The sequence below is a fragment of the Rhinatrema bivittatum genome, chromosome 15 (assembly GCF_901001135.1).
Source record: "Rhinatrema bivittatum chromosome 15, aRhiBiv1.1, whole genome shotgun sequence".
Classification (NCBI taxonomy): domain Eukaryota; kingdom Metazoa; phylum Chordata; class Amphibia; order Gymnophiona; family Rhinatrematidae; genus Rhinatrema; species Rhinatrema bivittatum.
Window position 1 is genome coordinate 49,640,956 of NC_042629.1, and position 22,514 is coordinate 49,663,469.

Below are 22,514 nucleotides of genomic sequence, written 5' to 3' on the forward strand. Positions count from 1 at the left end.
TTTACTATTTTAATCCTCTGAACTTGGAGAGAACAGCGGATGGGAAGCTTGGCAATGCATCTCACTCAGTGGTTTTCAAACCTGTCTTCGATGACCCTGTCCCTGCCAGTCTGAATTTCAACCAAGCCCTCATGAACATGCATGAGATATATTATCATATAGCAGTCTGGTTCTTTGAGCGTATGCATGCAAATTTCCCTTATGCATATTCATTAGGGACAGCCTGGTGAGAAGGACCCCAAGCGCTACTTTGCGTCAAGTGAATGCCATATTTCTGGCTGAGACGCATTTATCAAAATGGGAGGTCCCGGTCCAAGGGTCAGATGAATTTTATTTCAGGACAGAACCATGCATAGGGTGACCACAGCGCTCCATGTCTCTTAGGACAGGCCACTCCATTTGCCCCCATCATATGCATATTGGGGGGGGGGGGGGGGTGTAGTTTTGATTTCCCCGTTGAGCATCATAAGAAAAGCAGAACTACATTTCCCTGCATGCAAAAGGCTAAAGCCAGAAATGGCTTAACCTGTCTTTAGTGACATAGGGGCCGATGCAATACAGTGCGCTCAGCCTAGCGCACAACTTGACGAGCGTTTTGGAATAACTCTCGATGTAACAATGGGATTAGCACATCCAAAACAGCACCCAAATCTGCGTGTAACCAATAGTGCTCATCAAATGTAAATGCCATGTAGATGAGACTATTAGATAGTACCCCCAATGTAAAAAGAGGCACTAGAAGTATCACTAACCTGGAACCCAAACTTGTGGGCAAGAACAGATTTCTTCTGACCACACAAACTACTTGCATTTTACTTTTCAAGACTTGCACCTACATCCATGCGGGGCTGAAGCACTACAACTGATTAGTACCCTCACCAAAAAGCCAAACCGCTGCAGAAGCTTGAAAATCGCACGAAGCACCCACCGCCCAGCCATCCTTCAACCGCCAGGCATCGCCGGCAGTGCCCGAGAGGCAGATTCCACTCGCACACAACACTGAAGTACAGGTCCATGAACTCTCAAAGGTCCTGGGGCTCCGTTTGTCCCAAGACGTCTCTGCTCCCTACCCTCAAACCTCACCCTGTTGACCTTGTCATGGCCCCTGTAGAGGCTCCTTCAGGCTCGGTTGGGTAGGGGAGGACAGAGGGTCAGAGAGGAGCCAGGTGTGTGGCACTCAGCAGAAAGCCTCAATTCGTCAAACATGCAGTTTATATTTACATAAATATTGCCCCTTTTTGAAGGCCTCTGTTTTAGCACTAAAATCCTTTTTTGGGAGTGGGGTGAAGGGATGCATTTTGGACAGTTTTCTGAGTTAGCAAAGTTGACCTGTTCCCTTAATTGATAATGGCCTAAGTCTACTGTGTACCTTGCTAAATGTTTGGTTGGTAGGGATTACTTCCATAGGGGCGGATTTTCAGAGCCCTGCTCGCCTAAATCCGCCTAAATCCGGGCGGATTTAGGCGAGCAGGGCTCTGCGCGCCAGTGCGCCTATGTTCAATAGGCCTACCGGCGCGCGCAGACCCCGGGACTCGCGTAAGTCCCGGGGTTTGGCGAGGGGGGCGTGTCGGGGGCGGGCCCGGTCGGCGCGGCGTTTTGGGGGCGGGCCCGGGGGCGTGGCCGCGCCCTCCGTACCCGCCCCCAGGTTGCGTCCTGGCGCGCTAGCGGCCCGCTGGCGCGCGGGGATTTACGTCTCCTTCCGGGAGGCGTAAATCCCCCGACAAAGGTAAGGGGGGGGGTTTAGACAGGGCTGGGCGGGTGGGTTAGGTAGGGGAAGGGAGGGGAAGGTGAGGGGAGGGCAAAAGAAAGTTCCCTCTGAGGCCGCTCCGATTTCGGAGCGGCCTCGGAGGGAACGGGGGTAGGCTGCGCGGCTCGGCGCGCGCCGGCTATACAGAATCGATAGCCTTGCGCGCGCCGATCCAGGATTTTAGTGGCTACGCGCGTATCTACTAAAATCCCACGTACTTTTGCTGGCGCCTGATGCGCCAGCAAAAGTACGCCAATTCGCGCGGTTTGAAAATCTACCCCATACTGTTGTGTACGAGGTATCATGTTTTATCATACCCATACTTTTTTTTTATTGCAGTTTTGTTTTCATTTATTTTTATTTCACTACATTGTCATTCCTCCACACATGGTTCCCTGAATACCCAGGGTACTGCATGCTAAAACAGCATCGGGGGAGTGCCATCTCAGGGGAGGAAGGTCACCGCTTTGTCTGTAAGGACAGAGGAGTCATTTTGGTCGTTCCAAGAGCATCGCAACTGGAAAGCAGAGCTGCCCATTGTGAAGTGGGGAGAAAATAAAATCCCTACCCGCTGGCAACCATCTGCATCAAGTTAATGTGTTCCAGAGTACCATGTCAAGAGTAGAAGAAAGGGCTAATTGTCAGAGCACGGGTTAGGAAACCCAGAAACAGCAGACCGAAATTCATGGCAGCGTGCAATGCAAGAGTACTAGCCAGGCTGCGCCATATAGGGCATTGAACATGACAGCAGGTAAGGACCATAAGACCCATCCGGTCAGCTCGGCTTCGTTTTTGGTGCCCAGTGCTGTAGACCCAAGTTGACCTCTGGCTTTCCTTTCACTTCTTCACTATGAGGGCTCCTCTCTGCTTGTCCCAGGCTCTCTTGAATTCTCTCACTATTCTCATCTCCTCCATCTTCACTGGGAAATTGTTCCATGAGGAAGATTTCTGATGTTGCTCCTGAGTCTACCCCCATCAGCTCCATACCCTCATTTGAGAATGTTCTTTCCTGGCTTTACTGCATCATGTTTGGTCTTATTCCTATGTCTCCTTTATTTTTTGGCCTGAATATATATATTTTGTAGTATTCTTTATTCTTGTTTTGAAACAAAAGGCGTGCATGCTTCAGCACAGCCACCCACCCCCGGTCTCACAAGCCTCCATGCTCCGTTATTTGATTTATATTCTGCTTTTTCGGGCACTTCAAAGTGGATTACATTGAGTTACTATAGGTATTTCTCTGTCCTCAATCTTAGAAGCATCACTGCACGGCCTGCATAGTTCTGTGCAAAACCAGCCCCACCTCCATTCATCCTGATTTGCTCAGATTCATAAGGAAGGAAAGCAGTCAAGCAAGAGCAGCTCTCAAAAATCATAAACACCAAGATTGCCTCAGAAATTGAACTATAAATCAGAATAAAAAAAAAGGAAATTAAATTCTGAAACTGTCAACGTAGCCAGCCTGGTGACTCAGTGGCAGCGCCATGGAGAAGACCTGAGTTTGCCTCCTGGGTCAGGTCTTTCTGGAGATCGGCCGAGACTAGGGATGGTGCAGGGGCAGAAGTCACAGCCCCTGAATGGGGGAGGAGTCATAGGTCTTTGTGCAACAGAGACACCTAGTGGTCTGATTTAGGGTTACAGAAAGAGCTCTGGTGCATGATGGCCCCAATCCTCTCCTCTGGTCAGGTCTGGTTTTCAGGAGACTCACAATGAATATTCAAGAGACACATCTGCAAACATTTGATCTCTGTGCCAATTTACATATTTTAATTTCCCTTATTTAATCTTTATATTCCATTGCTCTAAAACTATTATTCATGTCAGATAAATTTCACATTACTGGACTAATAATTTAATACAAATACAATTAATAAAAAACCCAAAATCATACAATATTGCAAAATTTAACAATAAGCTAATATTATAAAATAAAGAAATAAAGATAAACACCACATCAATGTCTAGAATGCAAATATAAAATCAATAAAGCAGCACTGAAACACCAACTACTGAACCCTTAGATTACTTTGCCACTGAGAGGCTTTGGCCAAGTTGATCCACTTAAAAGGCAGAAAGCTTGGCAAAACAGCAGACACATTTTAGACAATTTAGCAAACTGTAAATTGTCCATTTCCAACCTGAATTTCTAGGAAGTCTGTTCCAAAGTTTTGGGGCTACAAAACCAAAAGCTTTGTTTCTAGTTTCTGCAAGATGAGCCCTCTGCAGTGACTGAATGCTAAGACGGGCTTCACAGTGAGATTCAGGCCGTGATGGACAGCTTAGGTCTTTTTTCTGCCAACATTTACTATGTTACGGTCAATAAAAAGCTACGCAATCCTCCAAATAAGCTGGGAAAAGGCCCCTAAGAGTTCTGAAAGTCAACATTAAAATTTTGAATTTGGCTTGCCAACAGAGCGGGTGCCAATGAAGCTCCTATAAACTAGGGCTAAAAATGATCCCAACATGACTATCACAAGAGCAGTCTGGACGATGAATTTTGTACTAGTTTAGTTTCTTGAGGGATTTTGCTGACAGCCCTACGTACAATGGACTACAGTAATGAATGTTTGACAAAATCAGCACCTGTATCACTGTCCTTAAAAATCTTACCTTTAACCATCTGAGCTAACAGACAAGTTGATTGCAACTTAAAACAAGCAAGGTTTACAACTGAGAGAACAAAGGACTCCATGCTTAATTTGTAGTCCAACATCACGCCAAGATTAGAAACCTCTTTTTTCACTGCTAACAATTTACCACCAACCATGATCTGTAAACCTACGTTGGGAGCCTATTTTCTACTTACCCAGAGCATTGTCTGTTTTCCTAGCATTTAGGAAAAAAGTTTGTCAACAGTAAGCCAGTGTCTATAAACGCTTATTCAAATTAGCTACAGCATGCTGCCGATTGGATTTCAATAATAAAAACAGTTGCATAAATCCCAGGCCCGGCGCCACTGGGTGTGCAAATTGTGCAATTGCATACGGCGGCACACCTGGTAGGGCGGCATCAGGGAGAGGCCTATGCTGCCGTCAGGGGACCCGAGCCCACTGACGGCAGGAGGCGGAGGCCTATGGTGCCACCAGTAGATCCCATCCCACCAGTGGCAGAAGAAGAGGAGGCCAGTGCTGCCGCCAATGGACTCAATCCCACCGGCGGCGGAAGGAGGTCTGTTGTGCCGCCAGTGGACACCATCCCACTGGCAGCAGCAGAAGAGGCGGCCCGTGGTACCACCAGTGGACCCAAACACACCAGCAGTGGAAAGAGGCCCGTTGCACCACTAGTGGCAGAAGGAGAAAGCCACAGCAGAGGAAACCCATCTGGCAGCTCCTCCTCCGGTGCTGGCCCAGTGGTATTCAACACTTATGGTGCTAGCACTTCCTGTATTCTCGCGAGATGAGAATACAGGAAGTGCTAGCACCGCGAGTGTTGAATTACCTCGGGGCCAGCACATGAAGAGGAGCTGCAGAACGGCTTTTCTCCACAAAGGAACAGGCTGGCGGCAGCAGTGGAGGAGGAATGACCCATGTACCCTGACTGCATGGTCTACATGTGGGTGTGGGTATGAGTGAGCGGGAACCTGCCTGGAATGGGGGGTGGGTGTGTTCATGCATGCATGGGAGCCTTCCTGGGAGGAGAAGGAGGTATGTGTTTAAGAATGGGAGCCTGTCTGGGGAGAGGGAGAAAAGCTTGTGCATCCCATTCCCACTACTCCACAACAATTCCAGGGTGAATGGAAATAAAAAATTCCCAGGTATGGAAAGCATGAATTTTTAAAATTTTAGTTTTATTTTTCAGATGTTATTTGCTGTGTCTGCTGTTTTGAAATATAATTTTATTGGTTTGGCCCATTTTTTTTTAAAACTTGTATATGAATTTTTAATTATTTGATCTTTTATTCATCAGCTTTTTTAAAAATAATATTATGTATTTTATTTCTTGACAAGCCGTTAAGCCCGTTAAAACGGGCTACATCCCTCTGTCTCTCACCTCCCCCTCATTCTCTCTCCCCTCACTCTTCACCACCCCCTACCTCCCTCCCTCTCACCCACTCCTCCCTCTCACTCACACTCAGTCCCACTCACTCTCCCTCCCTCCTCTCTCCCTCCCTCTCACTCACACTCAGTCCCACTCACTCTCCCTCAGTCCCACTCCCTCCCCCTCCCCCTCAGTCCCACTCCCCCTCAGTCTTCACCACCCCCTACCTCCCTCCCTCCCTCTCACCCACTCCTCCCTCTCCTCTCACTCACTCCCTCCCCCCTCTCTCCCTCCCTCTCACTCACACTCAGTCCCACTCACTCTCCCTCAGTCCCACTCCCTCCCCCTCAGTCTCACTCCCTCCCTCCTCTCTCCTCCCTCCCTCTCACTCCCCCCTCTCCTCTCACTCACTCCCTCCCCCCTCTCTCCCTCCCTCTCACTCACACTCAGTCCCACTCACTCTCCCTCAGTCTCACTCCCACTCCCTCCCCCTCAGTCTCACTCCCCCTCAGTCCCACTCCCTCCCCCTCAGTCTCACTCCCTCCCCCTCAGTCCCAGTCTCACTCCCTCCCCCTCAGTCCCAGTCTCACTCCCTCCCCCTCAGTCCCACTCCCTCCCTCTCTCAGTCCCACTCCCTCCCTCTCTGTCCCACTCCCTCCCTCTCTCCCCCCTCACTCTCTCTCCCCCCCTCACTCAGTCCCACTCCCTCCCTCCCTCTCACTCAGTCCCACTCCCTCCCTCTCCTCCCCTCTCACTCAGTCCCTCCCTCTCTCTGTCAGTCCCTCCCTGCCGCCGCCGCTGCCACCGCCGCTGCCACCCGCCGCTGCCGCCGCCGCTGCCATCCGACGCCGCCGCTGCCGCTACCACCGGACGCTGCCGCTGCTGCCACTGGACGCCGCTGCCACTCGACGCCGCCATTTTTTTTCGGCTCAGACCGACGTGCTCGCCCGCACATGCGCGGTAGAGCTGGTCTCTACTGCGCATTTGCGGCACGTCGGTCATCCTTCGTTTATTAGGTAGGATTTTGTTTGATGTTTGAGGCATGGTGATGGTTCTGTTTTTTTCATTGTTGCCCTACATATAGGCCGATACAGTAAAAGTCACGGGAGAGCCACTCTCCTGTGCGCGCGATTCAGTAAAAATAAAAAAAGTCAAATTAGGGCCCGCGGTAAAAAGAGACGCTAGGGACACTAGCGCATTCCCAGCACCTCCTTTTTGACAGGAGTGGTGGCTGTCAGTGAGTTTGACAGCAGACGCTCAATTTTGCCGGCGTCTGTTCTCAAACCCGCTGACATCCACGGGTTCAGAAACCGGACTCCGGCAAAACTGAGCTTCCGGTTTTCAACCTGCGAACCGATTTCAAATTTTTTTTTTATTTTTAATTATTTTTAACTTTTGGGACCTCCGACTTAATATCGCGGTTTGGCTGCACATTTTACTTACTGAATCGCACGGGAATAACTAATAGGGCCATCAACATGCATTTGCATGTTGCGGACGCTATTAGTTTCGGGGGGGGGGGGGGGGGTTGGTCGTGCGTTTTCGACGCGCTATTGCCCCTTACTGAATAAGAGGTAAAGCTAGTGCGTCAAACGCGTGTCCAAACGCGGGTTAACAGTGTGTTCCGCCGGAGCGCACTGTACTGTATCGGCCTGTCAGAGAGTCTGGCTTCTTGAGGTTTCCAGTTCAGTTTTTGTCTGCGTGTTTGTATTTCTACTTTATGGCTGCTCTATTCTGTATTTGGCGAGGGTCTATTTATGTTCTGCATGTGTGACTGAGGTGAGTCATTTACCTAATAGGAAGTGTATTAGTGTATTCGGGCTTTCAGAGGGTCAAGCCCACACCCATCACAATAGGCCTAATACCCTATGGGTTCCAATGTCTTTTTTTGCAGGGATTTCAGGTTGGCATCACAGCAGTGCATGTAAATATATAATGGAAGTGATATTTTTACCTCAGAATACTGTACTTTGATATTTTTCATGTAAAATACAAATGCATAACTTAACGCAGGGGGCGTTGTGCAAGGCTATAAGGTTCGCATAGGACACCTAATACCCTTGCACCAGCCATGAGTTCGGGGAGGGGGGGGGGGGGGAGATGGTGTCAGTTTTGAAAGTTTGTATCACTAAAGGCAGCTGGGTGTTTTTTTGGTGGTCTCTGGACAGAGAATGAATGAATTGGGGGCGGGGGGGCAGCACAATAACTGTTTGCACAGGACAGCAAACAAGCTAGCACCAGCCCTGCTAAGTCCTATAAAGAATACCAAATTTTTCCTAATGGCTAGAGATAAGCATTCAAACGCAGGGAGTGAGCACATCGTCTGAGAATGGTAATTAGTGAGAAGTATTTTCCTGAAACTGTCAACATGTTGAAATCTACAGTACCTGAATGTAATCCACTTTGAAAAGTGCTGGGAAAAGTGCGAAATATAAATCTAAATAAATAAGTAGAAATGAATTCCATCTCTCATTCAAGGAGTTTTCTATCCTGCTTAATTCTGCCCCTCCAACACCAATTTCCTATGATCAGAAAAAGCAGGAGCAAATGAGCCAGTGTATCAAATGCTGAAGAGAGATTGAGGTGGACTACATCTGTCCATTGTCAAAAAGAGCCTCCCAGAGAAATGAAGACAGTTTCAGTACTATGACCCCTGCAAAAGTATGATTGGGAGACATCCAAAATACCACGGTCCTCATAGTAATCCAGTGGTTGATAAATACAGAAGGTTCTACGCCAGCCTATAATTTTCATGTTTAACAACCTTAACAGAAGGGTTGGGGTTTTTTTTTGTTTTTTTTAATTGGATGAATTATTGCTTTTATTTTAGGGGCCCAGGCATGATACCTTCATTAAGTGAAGCATTAATTAGTGTCATAAGCCATTCCAATAAACCCTACCTAGTGGTCTTGACCAGCATGAAGGCAAGGATCAAAATGAGTGTCGTGGTCAGGCAGGCTGGATTCAGGTGTTTCCCCAACAAGAGCGGTACAGGACCAGGACAGAGCACAGCAAGGTCTTCCACCTGCCCAGCCCCCTCCCCCTTGGGTCAAGCCTGCAGATTCTGGGATCCGGCAGGACTTTCCTGGAATGGGAGCAGTCGGACTAGGGCAGAGGCTGGAGACCAGGCTGGGACTGACAATAGGCTGGAACTGGAGGCACGACTGGGACTGAATGCAAGGGCTGGAGAGGAAGACACAGGTTGGAGCAGAGGGCCCACTGGAAACAGGGCAACAGGGAGTGCTGGACAGTACTAGACAAGAAAGCAACAGGCTGGAAGGCTCAAAGGCCACAGGCAGGGCAAGACGGCCATAGGATAGGACAAGGAGGCTGCAGATAAGGCAAGAAAGCCAAGGAAGCTGTGGGGCAAGACAAGAGGGCTAAGGAAGCCACAGAGCAAGGCAGGAAGGCCAAGGAGGCCACAGGGCAATATGAAGCAAGAAAGGCCCAAGGGTCACAAAGAATAAGGCAGGTAGGTCAAAGCAGAGAGCCAAGGTGACTCACTGATGAGGCAACAAGTTGTGGGAAAGGCAAGGCATGCGGCCATCAAGGCAGCGGCTAGAGGGCATAAGCACAGCTCAGTGAGGGCCTCTGATGGAGGGAGGGCTACCTAGCAGCCTGAATTCTTACAGACGGGTTGTAGATCTGAAACTCAAAGCTTACACACCTTCCAAATCTATAGGGTGTAAATCAAACAAAGTAACTGATAGAGTTTACCAGCTATCTTCTGTGACATCTGGTCTACACAAACTCTCAGTTGTCATCTCCACAAATCGTTCTTCAGCAATTGCTAAAGATTTTTGTATTTTCCATTAAAAAGCATGGACATTTTATCGCAGTCAGTTTAATGAGTTTGAGGCCGATCATCTGGGCACCAAAGTGGGCTAGAAGTTATCTGAAAAATATTCTTTTTTGGTTTGGACACACATCTGTTTATAGGTCTTCATAAAGGCCAAGGAAGATTGTAAATCTAGCTGCACGGTAGATAAACACCTACATCTTTCTAGCCTTCTTCCTTGAAACCAGTCCTTTCCAGGAAGGGAGTCACGCCAAGGACCAGGAGAAAGTCCCTTTCCTGCCGAAAGGGAAAGAGGCCCATCCACTTTCAGAAGAATCCTTTCATTTAAAAATAAAACTGAAACAAAGTCATGACATTTTTTTTTTTTGCACGGTTCCTGGTGGCGGGTTTGTTTTGCAGTCCAAAGGCTATGCCCTGTCATCTCATTGGGGAAAGTCACTCCCTCACTGCATCCCCCGCATGCACGAGTGGCCCTGGGGCAGGCTGTAAGGAGCTGCGGCAGATTGAGAATGGAGAAACTCTCTGTTAAAGGAAAGGAGGGGGAGCCTTCAAGCACCCCCAGGGATGAGGGGAAGGGTGTGCACTTGAACCTCCTGTAGCGGCCAGAGTGCCCCTCACCTCTCTCATGCCCACCTGCCACACCGCACTTTATTTCACTTCCAGACTGGGATTCCGACCTGCCAGCTCTGCGGGTGCACTGGATGCTTGGGGCCCCCGCAATACTGAACAAACTCCTTCACGGAGTCCAAGAAGGGATCATTTGAATTGAGGTTATCACCCCCAGTTGGCTGTTATGCTGGGGATTTAATAGCAAGTCGGGATCCTTTTCCACACCGGGCCTAGATATCACATGGGTGCCATAGATTGGGATCCCGAGCAGCCACGTACCAAGCAGCACATACATAACCTCTTCTTGGCCTAACAGTAGAAATACAAAGGAAACTGTAATTTTTTTTTAAACCCCAAACTTTCTGTACCTGTGGGAAACAATTTATGCAAACCCCCCCCCCCCCCCATTGGGATTCTGCAAGAACACTGAAACATTTGCAATGAAAGCATCGGCAACGTTTTAGTCATCAAAATCAGAAGACGAGTCCAGGCACGCTTATTTGCTCTGCTGCATGTATCAGAGAGAGGTCAACCTTAGTACAGCGAGGGAATAGTGCAGCTCCGGACCAAGTCCCAATAAGTCCTGGAACAGGCAGAATATAGAAGCAATGGAGGCAGCCTTCTTTTCATGAGGCTTCAAAGCAGATTACATTCAGGTTCCCCCACCAAACAACGTTCACAATAAACTGAAGCAGTTTTAATAGCTACTGAACTAACTACATACATTAAAGCAGCCTGGGTGGCTCTAAGTTTTCTGCAGTAAAATAAAACCAGATAGGTCTTTGAATGCATTTTGTCTACTTGTCCTCGGAAATAACAGAACACAGATTATCCAATAAAGTGTCAGAAGTACAGGCACTTGAGTTAAGATTTATGTCATCTTCTTAACGCTTGTGATTCAGTGCTTGAACTGAGGTAAGGAAACTTGTTCCCCTAAAACAAACCTGCTCCCGCCTTACCCCCAGCTTCTCCTGACATTTCCCATGTCTACAAACTCTCACTGCTGAGAACACATAAAAGGCTCCACAAGGTTTCTGGCAGACTCTCCAGTCCTTCTTAGCTACCTGCAGGAAGGATTTTCAGTACAACCAACATATATCTGCACCGGGCGTGTACAGATACATGTGTCGTCGTCCCCCCCGCGAGACCTTAACCTCTATATACTTAACCCCTCCAAGGACAAGAACTCTGTGACCATGCAATTGTCTTACTCTACAGTATGAAGGTCAAAGGGGGTCTATTAGGGTGAAAAGTACAACCCAAAACAGCCAATTATTTTTGTCTGTTTTCAAGGAGAAATTTGTTGCATCATGTACATATCTTAACAACCCCGGGAGCCTTCAAAGGCAAGCACAAAACACATACAAACAAACAGCATACACAGTTAATTTATTTTAATTGAGTCATGAGACCTTGTCTTTCCAGGTGCAAAAGAAACTGCCATTAAGCAGACAATTTCATAAACTGCCTTTTCTTAAAAAATTAAAATTAAGACTCCTCAGTAGGGCAGTGCTCTTTGTGTGCACACACCCTGACACATTAGAATCTCTCTTCCATAACATAAAGGTGTGATTAGGGCAGGCGAAAATGAGCAAACACAGCAGAGAAGCCAAATATCGAAAATCCCCCAATGGACCTGCCTTGGAACCAGGACACCTACTACAGCTCTTCCAGCAGACTTTAATAAGTGCAATTACGTATTTGTCAGGCATTAATCAGGGCAAAGCTAAAATTAGGCCAGGAGTCTGAATATCTAAACATGCTCACTCGAAAGAGGCCAGCCACATGCCGAGAGGTTGTGTGCCAGACAATAATCTCGCCTACCTGTCCCCTTCCCCCTTTACAAATGAGCCAGGCTGAAACTACACTCTACAGCACACACACACACACACCCGACCCCCCCAAAAAAACCCTTAATCGCAAACCATCTATTCTGTGAGAGAGGGAATCTTGCGCTGTTGCTGCCCAGGCTGTATCTGTTCTGCGGCACAGCCACGTATGTGTGTGAAGGAAGCTTGAACTACTACCTGTGCTGCACCTCCTCTGCGGTGGGGAGGCAGTGTTTGAACTACTATACCTATTACTTTGGCAGCATGTGTACAATGTTATGCCAATAAAGTTTCCTGAATCGTGTGTGTGTCTGTGTCCTCACTATCCCAACACTCCCTCAGTGATTTCTGACTGCCTCATATGGTATCGATACAGTTTGAGGTTACAGGGGGGGAAAAAAAAAAAACACACAGTGCTGGTAATTTCACTCAGTACAGAAGTTCTGTGTACACAGGAAAGCGCGTGCCAGCGAAACCGAGTGTGTGTGAGAGTGCGTGTTTGTGTTTCTAGGCCCAGAGCATGCGCCCAGCTGTCTGTTTCTCTGACCTCTGTCAGTTAATGGTCTCCCTCCTGCTGGCCGCCTCTTGCTTGTTTATTTAAAGCCTGCCTGCGGCCCTCAAACATTTGTAAATACTTTCCCCAAGTGAGGACTATGGAGCAGACATCACTACAGGAATCCTGCAGCCATCTGGTCAATGCTGCTTTCACTGGTTACGGGATCTCCAGGCCCAAAGCATTAGGTGGCCTTCCACTTCATGGAGAGGGAATTCCTGCTGCTGCCGCCGCCGCTGAAACGCACTTGGTGCGTCAGACTAAAATGTACATCCCTGGAAGGAGCAGTCTCATTATCCCTGTGGAAAGCACAGAACAGGGCAGAAGCTGTGATAGGCGGTCTGAAGGCCACCTGAGTGGTGGCTAAAATCCACTAGAGCAGGTCTTCCCAAAGATGTCCTGGAGACCCCCACAGCCAGTCAGGTTTTCAGGATATCTGCAATGAACTGGCATGGGATAAATTTACATATACTGGCTCTCCCATGCATGCAGATTTATCTCCGGCCTATTCCTTGTGGGTAGCCTGTAACCCTGACAGGGTCACCAGGACAAGTTTGGGGAAACCCAAAGATACATCTTAGTAATCGATAGCTAATAAGGCCCTCACTATATCTTTCCAGGTAGCATGCAAAAAGTTGTCAAGTCTTCTCTACCTGCGCGAAAGGGAGGGTCATAGAATAGTCATGTGGTGCAGTGCCATCCGGTGATCTGTGTGTGTCAGGCGGCCACAAAATGACAGAATTCCTGTGCCACTGAGAAAAGCAAGAGAGGAAAATCATTCACCGCCAACAGGTAGGGCCTGGAGAGGAATCTGATCTTGCCACATGCACCTGGCTGAGCAGCATACTTTTCCTTTAGCTCCTGTGATGCGTGAGAATTCCCACTGTAACGCATGGGGATGGAGTGCATACAAATACTGCACAACTCTGAGGGGTAGGATCCTACAACTTGCTGCGCCCATTTGCTATTCTATACTTTTAAGAACATAAGAACATACCGTACTGGGTCAGACCAAAGGTCCATCAAGCCCAGCATCTTGTTTCCAACAGTGGCCAATCCAGGCCTTAAGAACCTGGCAATTACCCAAAAACCAAGTCTATCCCATGTTGCTGTTGCTAATAATAGCAGTGGCTATTTTCTAAGTCAACTTAATCAATAGCAGGTAATGGACTTCTCCTCCAAGAACTTACCCAATCCTTTTTTAAACACAGCCTCACTAACTGCACTAACCACATCCTCTGGCAACAAATTCCAGAGTTTAATTGTGCATTGAGTGAAAAAGAACTTTCTCCAATTACACTGGTAAACAAATTTCTGGGAATATTTTGTTTCCTCCACAACCTACGATGAAACAAGTAGATTTTAACAAGCTGAACACAAATATGCATTTATTATGTCTGTATCACATACATTTGCCAGAAAAGTGTGTTATACATTAAGCATTGTTACATGTCTTAGTGGCATAAGCTTTAATGGCAATGTTTACACCAGAGAACAAAACTAAAAATGTTTTGCCACAGATTTTCGTTTGTAATCACTGCCTGACGCTTCGTGGATGAGAGTCCAATAGTCACCCAGCATGGAGGGGTTCCACTTGCCTTGATACCGTTTCTCCATTTTGACAATGTCTTGATGAAACCTTTCACCATGTTTGTCACTCGCAGCACCAAGGTTGTCTGGGAAGAAGTCCAAGTGGGAATGAAGAAAATGTATCTTCAATGACATATTGCACTTCATCAATTTGTATGCCTGAAGCAGATTTTCAACCTGTTCGACATAGTCTGCTGCCTTATAGTTGCCTAGAAAGTTACAAATGACATTCTTGAAGGCTGTCCACGCAACACGTTCTGTACCTTACAGAAGACCATCAAAGTGGCTGTTCTTCATCACAGCTCGGATTTGTGGGCCAACGAAAACACTTTCTTTTATCTTGGCATCACTTATGCGTGGAAACATTTCCCGCAAATTGCTGGGGCTTGCCCGAGCAAGTTCTGGCATGATCAGGCAGAGTTTCTTGGTGTATTTTTTTTAAAAAGTTAGTCTCTGTTACATGTTACGTTGCTTATCGCCGTCAAAAATATGACATGAATTTTAAAAATCATAAAAGCTTCTGTCCAGCAAGAAAATATATGTACGCGAGATTATGTTTTAAAATTTCACAATTATTATAACACAAAACTGGCAGTTTCTCAAAAACCTTACATAATGAACAAATTTTGAAGTAATATCTGTGATCAGCATCAAAAAATCTATTTGGAACATCAAAAAGCCTGAAGGAAACAAAAACTTTGTTTACCAGTGTTAGTTTTAAATGTGCCACATGCTAACTTCATGGAGTCACCCCTAATCCTTCTATTATCCGAAAGAGTAAATAACCGATTCACATTTACACATTCTAGACCTCTCATGATTTTAAACACCTCGATCATATCCCCCCTCAGCCGTCTCTTCTCCAAGCTGAAAAGTCCTAACCTCTTCAGCCTTTCCTCATAGGGGAGCTGTTCCATTCCCTTTATCATTTTGGTCGCCCTTCTCTGTATCTTCTCCATCGCAACTATATCTTTTTTGAGATGCGGCAACCAAAATTGTACACAGTATTCAAGGTGCAGTCTCACACCATGGAGCGATATAGAGGCATTACGACATTTTCCGTTTTATTAACCATTCCCTTCCTAAGAATTCCCAACATTCTGTTTGCTTTTTTGACTGCCGCAGCACACTGAACCGACGATTTTAAAGTATTATCCACTATGACACCTAGATCTCTTTTGATGGCAAGGGGGAAAAGGGCCCTGACTTTTACAGTTTGGGGTACAGATAAGCATGGGGGTAACATGCACAGAGTGACAGTTACTACCCTTGACAGAAGGCATGGGCACTACTACCCTTAACCAATTAACCATGATGTTTTTGACAACTGCAACATCGCTCTCTGCTTCAATGGCAGGGAAGGAAAAGGGGATTTGGATTCAGATGTTAACCAATGCTGGGCCCTGACCTTTACAGTCTGGGGTACTGACAGACAGACATAAGGGAAAAAGCACAGAACGGCTTCTACCGCCAAGGGCCAAAGCAAAGAACATCAACCAGCACTGTCTGAATTATCAAGAAGGCTCCTCCCCCAGTAAAAATGTTGCTAGCAGTAATTTGTTATGGCTTTGACAGTTGCTTGGTTTTGATGGTAAATATTACTACCATTATCATATGGCTTGGGGATAACTTCACAGAGTTGCAGTTACTACCCTTAAGAGAAACAGGGATAATTTGCACGGCGCGGCAGATATATTGTAATGACCGGTTGGGCCTTTTCTGCAGTCATTACTATGTTACTATGTATGTTCGGTGCCGTGTCCCTTGATGGTGCTTTATAAACAAACATGTAGGGGTAATTGTGCACCAAAGGAAATGGCCGCAGTCCCAAAGCTCCTGGATTTTGTATTCCAGTCAGAAAAGCACACCTCTCAGAAGCTCCTCCCTCTCTTCTCAGTTTTTTGGACCCAATGAGTGATTGAGAGACTACATGCTGACCCTTACCATCTCCCCTTGGGAAACCAGCAAAGTTCAGAATGGAGATCAACCAAAGTCCGCTTACTATCTACATCTTTACCACAACAGCTCGTACAGACGGCATGAAATCAGGGACAAGTGCCAGAGGAGCAATCATTGGCTCCCAGCCCGAGCTGCGATCACAACTGGAAAAGTTCCTGTGGAGAAAGTCTACAGGAAATCAAATCGCTCTTCTAAAAAGGTGTGACCTAGCGCGACTGGAAAAGGCAACGTGCGACCTTGGGTGTGTTACCAACCATCCCACAAACAAACCTACTAACATCATCATCCTCAGGCAACAAGCCATCCACAATAGGAGGAGCACACCAAAAGCACCTCTGCCATCAGTGCTTGTTCCTTTACCACTTCAGGGAAAATTCCCTAACACTGCCCCCCTCCCCCCCCCAAAAAAAAATTAATTAACAGCTGCAATAGTGATTCTGCACTCAGAGTCCTGGGTAACAATGGCATTTTTGCTTGGACTTAAGCCATTCTTGGCTACTTCCCTGACCAAGTTTACAGAAAGAGCACATTATCAAGGGGCTGTGCGAGTAGTGATCCCAGGGTCCCATTTTATAAGGTTTCCTTCTTATCTGCACCAACTAACCAAGCCATGTAGCCCATGAGCTTTTCCTCCAGCATTCCCCTCTTACTCTCATCTGCTCTTTATAGGAATCCAGTATTCACCTTCCCTGCTACCAGTTGCCTCCCCCTACCAGAGTCCAATGCTGTATTTTATCTGGAATTTTAACTGCGGTGCTTTTTTTTTTTTTTTTTTTTTTAAGAACAGTTTAACACTAAATTGTACAGCCACAGTTCTGGAGTAGCAGACTTTATTTGCCTATCATCCGGTTCTGGCTGAAGGGAGTTTTGTCTCACGGAAGGGGACACGCCGCAGGTTTCAAGAAACCAGGACCATGTCAGGTTCCACAGCTTTCTGGCCTTCAAAATGAGGAACAGATTTATCATCCTATGCCACTCGGCATTTGCCTGAGGTCAAGGAACCGGCAATCATATAGAAACATAGAAATGACGGCAGAAGAAGACCAAATGGCCCATCTAGTCTGCCCAGCAAGCTTCACACACTTTTTTCTCTCATACTTATCTGTTTCTCTTAGCTCTTGGTTCTATTTCCCTTCCATCCCCACCATTAATGTAGAAAGCAGTGATGGAGCTGCATCCAAGTGAATATCTAGCTGATAAGTTAGGGGTAGTAGGGGTAGTAACCGCCGCAATAAGCAAGCTACACCCATGCTTATTTGTTTTACTCAGACTATGTTATACAGCCCTTATTGGTTGTTTTTCTTCTCCCCTGCCGTTGAAGCAGGGAGCTATGCTGGATATGCATCGAAAGTGAAGTATCAGGCACATTTGGTTTGGGGTAGTAACCGCCGTAACAAGCCAGCTACTCCCCGCTTTATGAGTGTGAACCCTTTTTTCTTCTCCCCTGCCGTTGAAGCAGAGAGCTCTGCTGTATTTGCATAGAAATTGAAGTAACAGGCTTATTTGGTTTGGGGTAGTAACCGCCGTAACAAGCCAGCTACTCCCCCTTTGTGAGTGCAGATCCTTTATTCCACATTTCCTCTTGCTGTTGAAGCTAGAATGATGTTGGAGTCACAGTAAGCATGTGTACGTTTATTGAATAAGGGTATTGTCTCCAGGCAGTAGCCATCATTCTGGCGAGTCACCCACTCTTCATTGGCGGCCTCTTGACATTCTGGCGAGTCACCCACTCTTCATTGGCGGCCTCTTGACTTTATGGATCCACAGTGTTTATCCCACGCCCCTTTGAAGTCCTTCACAGTTCTGGTCTTCACCACATCCTCCGGAAGGGCATTCCAGGCATCCACCACCCTCTCCATGAGGAAATACTTCCTAACATTGGTTCTGAATCTTTCTCCCTGGAGCTTCAAATCGTGACCCCTGGTTCTGCTGATTTTTTTCCTACGGAAAAGGTTTGTCATTGTCTTTGGATCATTAAAACCTTTCAAGTATCTGAAGGTCTGAATCATATCACCTCTGCTCCTCCTTTCCTCCAGGGTGTACATATTTAGATTCTTCAATCTCTCCTCGTACGTCATCCGATGAAGATCCTCCACCTTCCTGGTCGCCCTTCTCTGTACCGCTTCCATCTTGTCCTTGTCTTTTTGTAGATACGGTCTCCAGAACTGAACACAGTATTCCAGGTGAGGCCTCACCAAGGACCTGTACAAGGGAATAATCACTTCCCTTTTCTTACTCGATATTCCTCTCTCTATGCAGCCCAGCATTCTTCTGGCTTTTGCTATCGCCTTGTCGCATTGTTTCGCAGACTTCATATCATTAGACACTATCACCCCAAGGTCCCTCTCCTGGGGAACCGGGAGCAGGGGTTCTGTTCAGCCAAGGGGGGGGGGGGAGGGGCCCACTGGTCCCATAAATTAATTCCTGCACCTTACTAGCTGCAGACTTCTCTCAAGGCCAGTTGCGGGTCACTTCAATTTGAGTTAACTTGAACAGCATGTTGGGAGATTATTTAGGAACTTAACAAAAAAAAATGCTATTACAATTACTCGACATTTCCTCGGCGTTCGACCACCATTAGCCACAAAATCCTCCTAGACAGACTTATCTGAAATTGGCTTCGCTGGCTCAGCTCTCAATTGGTTTAAATCCTACCTTGACAATAGAACTTACAAAGCAAAAATCGGTAACATCGAATCCATCCCCATCAATCTTACCCGTGGTGCTCCTCCTTATCATCTACCTTTTTTAATATTTACATGTTGCCCCTCTGCCGTCTCCTAGCCGACCTTGGTCTCACCCTCTACATTTATGCAGACGACGTCCAAGTTCTCATTCCCATCACCACCTCCCTCCAAACCTGGCAAAACTGCTTATCCTCCATTAACCAGCTCCTATCAAATCTAAACCTTGCTCTGAACACTTCAAAAACTGAACTCCTCCTCTTCACTCACAACCAATTCTCCATTCCTCCCCCACCTCCCTTTCTCCCCACCTGCTTCAACAGGCAAAAAAGCCTCGGCGTCACACTAGACTGCAGTTTCAACTTCAAAAAATTGTATAAGCACCACCATGAAAGACTGTTATTACAGACTTCATGTCCTTAAAAAACTCCAACCACTCCTCCACGTCAACGACTTCCGCACCGTCCTCCAAGCAATAATCTTCTCCAAACTCGATTACTGCAACGCACTCCTTCTTGGCCTCCCTGCCGCCTCTCTCAAACCCCTGCAGACGCTCCAAAATGCCACTGCCCGCATCCTCACTAACCCCCGTAAACGCGATCACATCACACCCATCCTAAAAGACCTACATTGGCTCCCCCATCTAGAATTCCGAAGGAGATAAGACCCTCACTATAATTCACAAAACCCTCCATAACCCTAAGGTGCATTGGCTAAACAACTCCCTACACTTTCACACCCCTACCAGACTCAGCAGATCAGCCCACACTGGCACCCTATCCATCCCCCCTGCTGAACTCACACACCTCAATGCCACCAAAAACAGAGCATTATCCATTGCTGGCCCCTATCACTGGAACTCAGTGCCCCCTGCACCCAGACCTTCAAACAGAAACTAAAAACCTGGCTCTTGAAACAGGCCTTCACTTAACACTTATCCTCTCTCCTCTCCACTCCCCACCCCTGTACATAATCCCTGTACATAATCCCTCACTGAGTTAATCATTTTAGTTATTACCACAGTTACCTTGTTCCTATTGATTCACCCCTCTTTACCTATCCTTCCTCCATTATCCTTTAACCGCTACTCTTTGCCTTACTCCTTTATACAGTTTTTTTTATTATGTAACTTCCCACCCTCTTCTTTTCCATGTCCTCCTCTCTATAAGTTCTATGTAAACCGAGGTGATGTCCATACAAACTTCGGTATCTAAAAGTGTTAAATGAATAAATAAATAAATCTGAGGCTTGAGGGAGGGGTCTCATGAGGTTCTTTGTGGCCCTCCTTACTGAAATTTAGAAGAGACTGGTGCTAATACCTCAAAGTTAAAATATAACACATGGCTGTAGATCTCTATAGGGCCATCCTTGGGGGGGGGGGGGGGGGGAGGGGGTGAATAGGGGCAACCACCAAGCACCCCACACCACTATGGTAGACCATCCTCAACACTTCCATTTCAGCGTTCCTGAGCCCTGCACCCTCTTAAGGGCAGCCCTGGTTCTCTGAGCTTACCTCTTTTGTTAATGTAACTTAGAGAGAGTGAAAAAAAAGTTTCTCTCCCTTCTTTTTCAGGCTCCAGTCTCCCCTCATGGTCGTACCGGGGAAGGTGCAGAACATGTTTTGGCAGAAGACCGCAGGTCAAGCCTCAGTGCTCTCTTTTGCCAACAGGAGTCACCCACACTGGTGTTTCCATCCTCTATTCACCTATGGGGCAGGGCGGCCCATGCTATGTCCACTGTGTTCGCCAAACCCACCAGATCTCGTATAAAATCTGAAACTATGTCATACAAGGACACAGCCACCAAGCCAAGGGTTTCACGCTACCTTGTTCTCCACAAGGTTTCACATGTCACAAAGTTTCCTCATTACAATGCGCAGTGTGGTTAGCAAGTGGTAGGGTAAGCACACAGATAACCAGGAAGAGTTTTTCATCTTTCTGCAGGAAGGGAAATTCTAGCAGAACAAACAGCACAACCTGTATCCAAGAACCGGAGGGTACACCTCTGCTCTTGCAAAGTGACCTACCGTCATGAATGCCCACTGCGTCCTCCCCTCCAATGCAAGAGGAGCACTGGTTGGTCACTGGCTCAGAGGGGACCAGCGCCTCCTATGAACACTCACAGAGCACCAGAGCTCCCAGGAGGGCGCTCACCCCAGATTAGAAGATCAGAGCCTAGGGTGCTTTGACAGCTAACCTCAGGGCAATCTCCTGGGGGGGGGCAAGCCAGGTCTGTGCACAAGAAACATGGGCTGCAGCCATCTTTAAAGGCTGGCAGCTTTCATTGACGTGGGGGGGGGGGGGGAGTCCAGGAAACTATCCTGGCTGCTTGAACTCTTGTAATAATAGAGCTGGTTAATCAGACAGAAGAAAACAACCCCAATGCCAGACTTGCCCTTCCCTTCAATCTGCAGCGTGGAGCTGATGCCTGGGGGCTTCCCCACGCCCCCCCGGGCTCCGATCCCGATTCCCCCGGCTGCCGGCGGGGGCTCCTCATTCATTGCTGCCATGTGCGCTGGGGAAGGAGCCCGCGTCCACAAACTTTCCGGCTCCTTCCCCAGCCCTCCGGGAGGAGGAGGGGGGGGGGGGGGGACGGCGCGCAATAAGAAGGCAGGAGCCGATTCTGGGGGAGGGGTACGTGTTGCACGGGGGCCCGCGCGGCGATCGGGGGGGGGGGGGGACACACGGACTCACCGCAGCAGAGCAGCGCCAGCAGCCAGCGGAGGGGAGAGGTCCTCATTCTTCCGCCCCGCTCTCCCGTCTCCGCGATCGCTGTCGGGGGAGGGGGAGGGGGAGGAGTCGGAATCCCCTTGGCGCCGCCTTCTCCGGCACTCGCCGCGCCAGGTGAGGCTCCTTCAGCCCAGCCTGAGCCCGCCCCGGGAGGGGGAGGAGGGCCGGGGGTGGGTGGGGCGCGGCACTTTCACTCTTTGTCTCTAACCAGAAAGTGGAGGGGGAGCCGATGCAGGCTGAGGATACAGAGCGAGGCTTAACCCCTTCCCATCCCGGGGGTAGAGGGCCCTGTCCGGAAAGCCCATCCCCAGGCAGGGGCTCTCGCCCGCTGCCTGTGCTGCTTTGCCTTTGCTACTGGACCCGGAAACACACAGGGACGCGGAGTTTCTGCGGTACAGAAAAAAAGAGGTCGCGTTAGCCCAAGTTTGAAACTCGGGAGCCCTTGCACCAGTCGTTAAGATGTCCACGTCAGCCCTAGATACTGTGCCTTGGTGCATCTTCGTGGAGATCCTGATGAGAGCTTGTGTAGGGATAGTGGCCAAGCTTGAAACCTTGGCAAGAGTTGCCAGCGTGTGCTAAAGAAACCTTTTACGTGTGCAAGCGAAACGGAGTTTCTCTGCTTTCCCTACAGCAGGCAGTGAAGTCCTGTGCTTTTTCCACCAGTGCGAGAAGGGTCCCTCTACCTTTTTCTATGGCAAACTGCTGCTCACAAGTTTCAGCTTTGTCTGCTACCGCGTGTCCCAAATGTGCGCTCCTATTTTGCCTTTCTATAGCAGAAGCTAAGTTCTTGCACTTTTTTTTTTTTTTGTAGAGGGAACCGAGCTCATGTGCCTTTCTTGGATGCAAAACTGACTTTCTGCTACTTACTTTTTTTCTTTTTGCTTTGCAATGGGAACAGTTTCTCCCAGTGTTTTGTTGTGTTTTTGTATCGTTTGACTCATGGATGATTGGAACACATAAGGCCATGCCATTGCCCTTTCTGGAATTCCTTTCAGGGGCACAGGGGCCCTGCGGAGAATGCCCTGATAATGTTACAA

The 22,514-nt window shown here is 47.8% G+C and overlaps 1 protein-coding gene across 1 annotated transcript in view; it reads right to left on the bottom strand.

The window, feature by feature from the left end:
* PTGFRN (prostaglandin F2 receptor inhibitor) overlaps positions 1-21,607 on the bottom strand; it is an 86,129-nt gene extending 64,522 nt beyond the window's left edge. The window contains exon 1 of the mRNA XM_029578365.1: positions 21,442-21,607. Coding sequence (XP_029434225.1) covers positions 21,442-21,487 — 46 coding nt within the window. The 5' untranslated portion in view covers positions 21,488-21,607. The remainder of the gene's footprint in view (positions 1-21,441) is intronic.
* Positions 21,608-22,514: the final 907 nt, after the last annotated feature.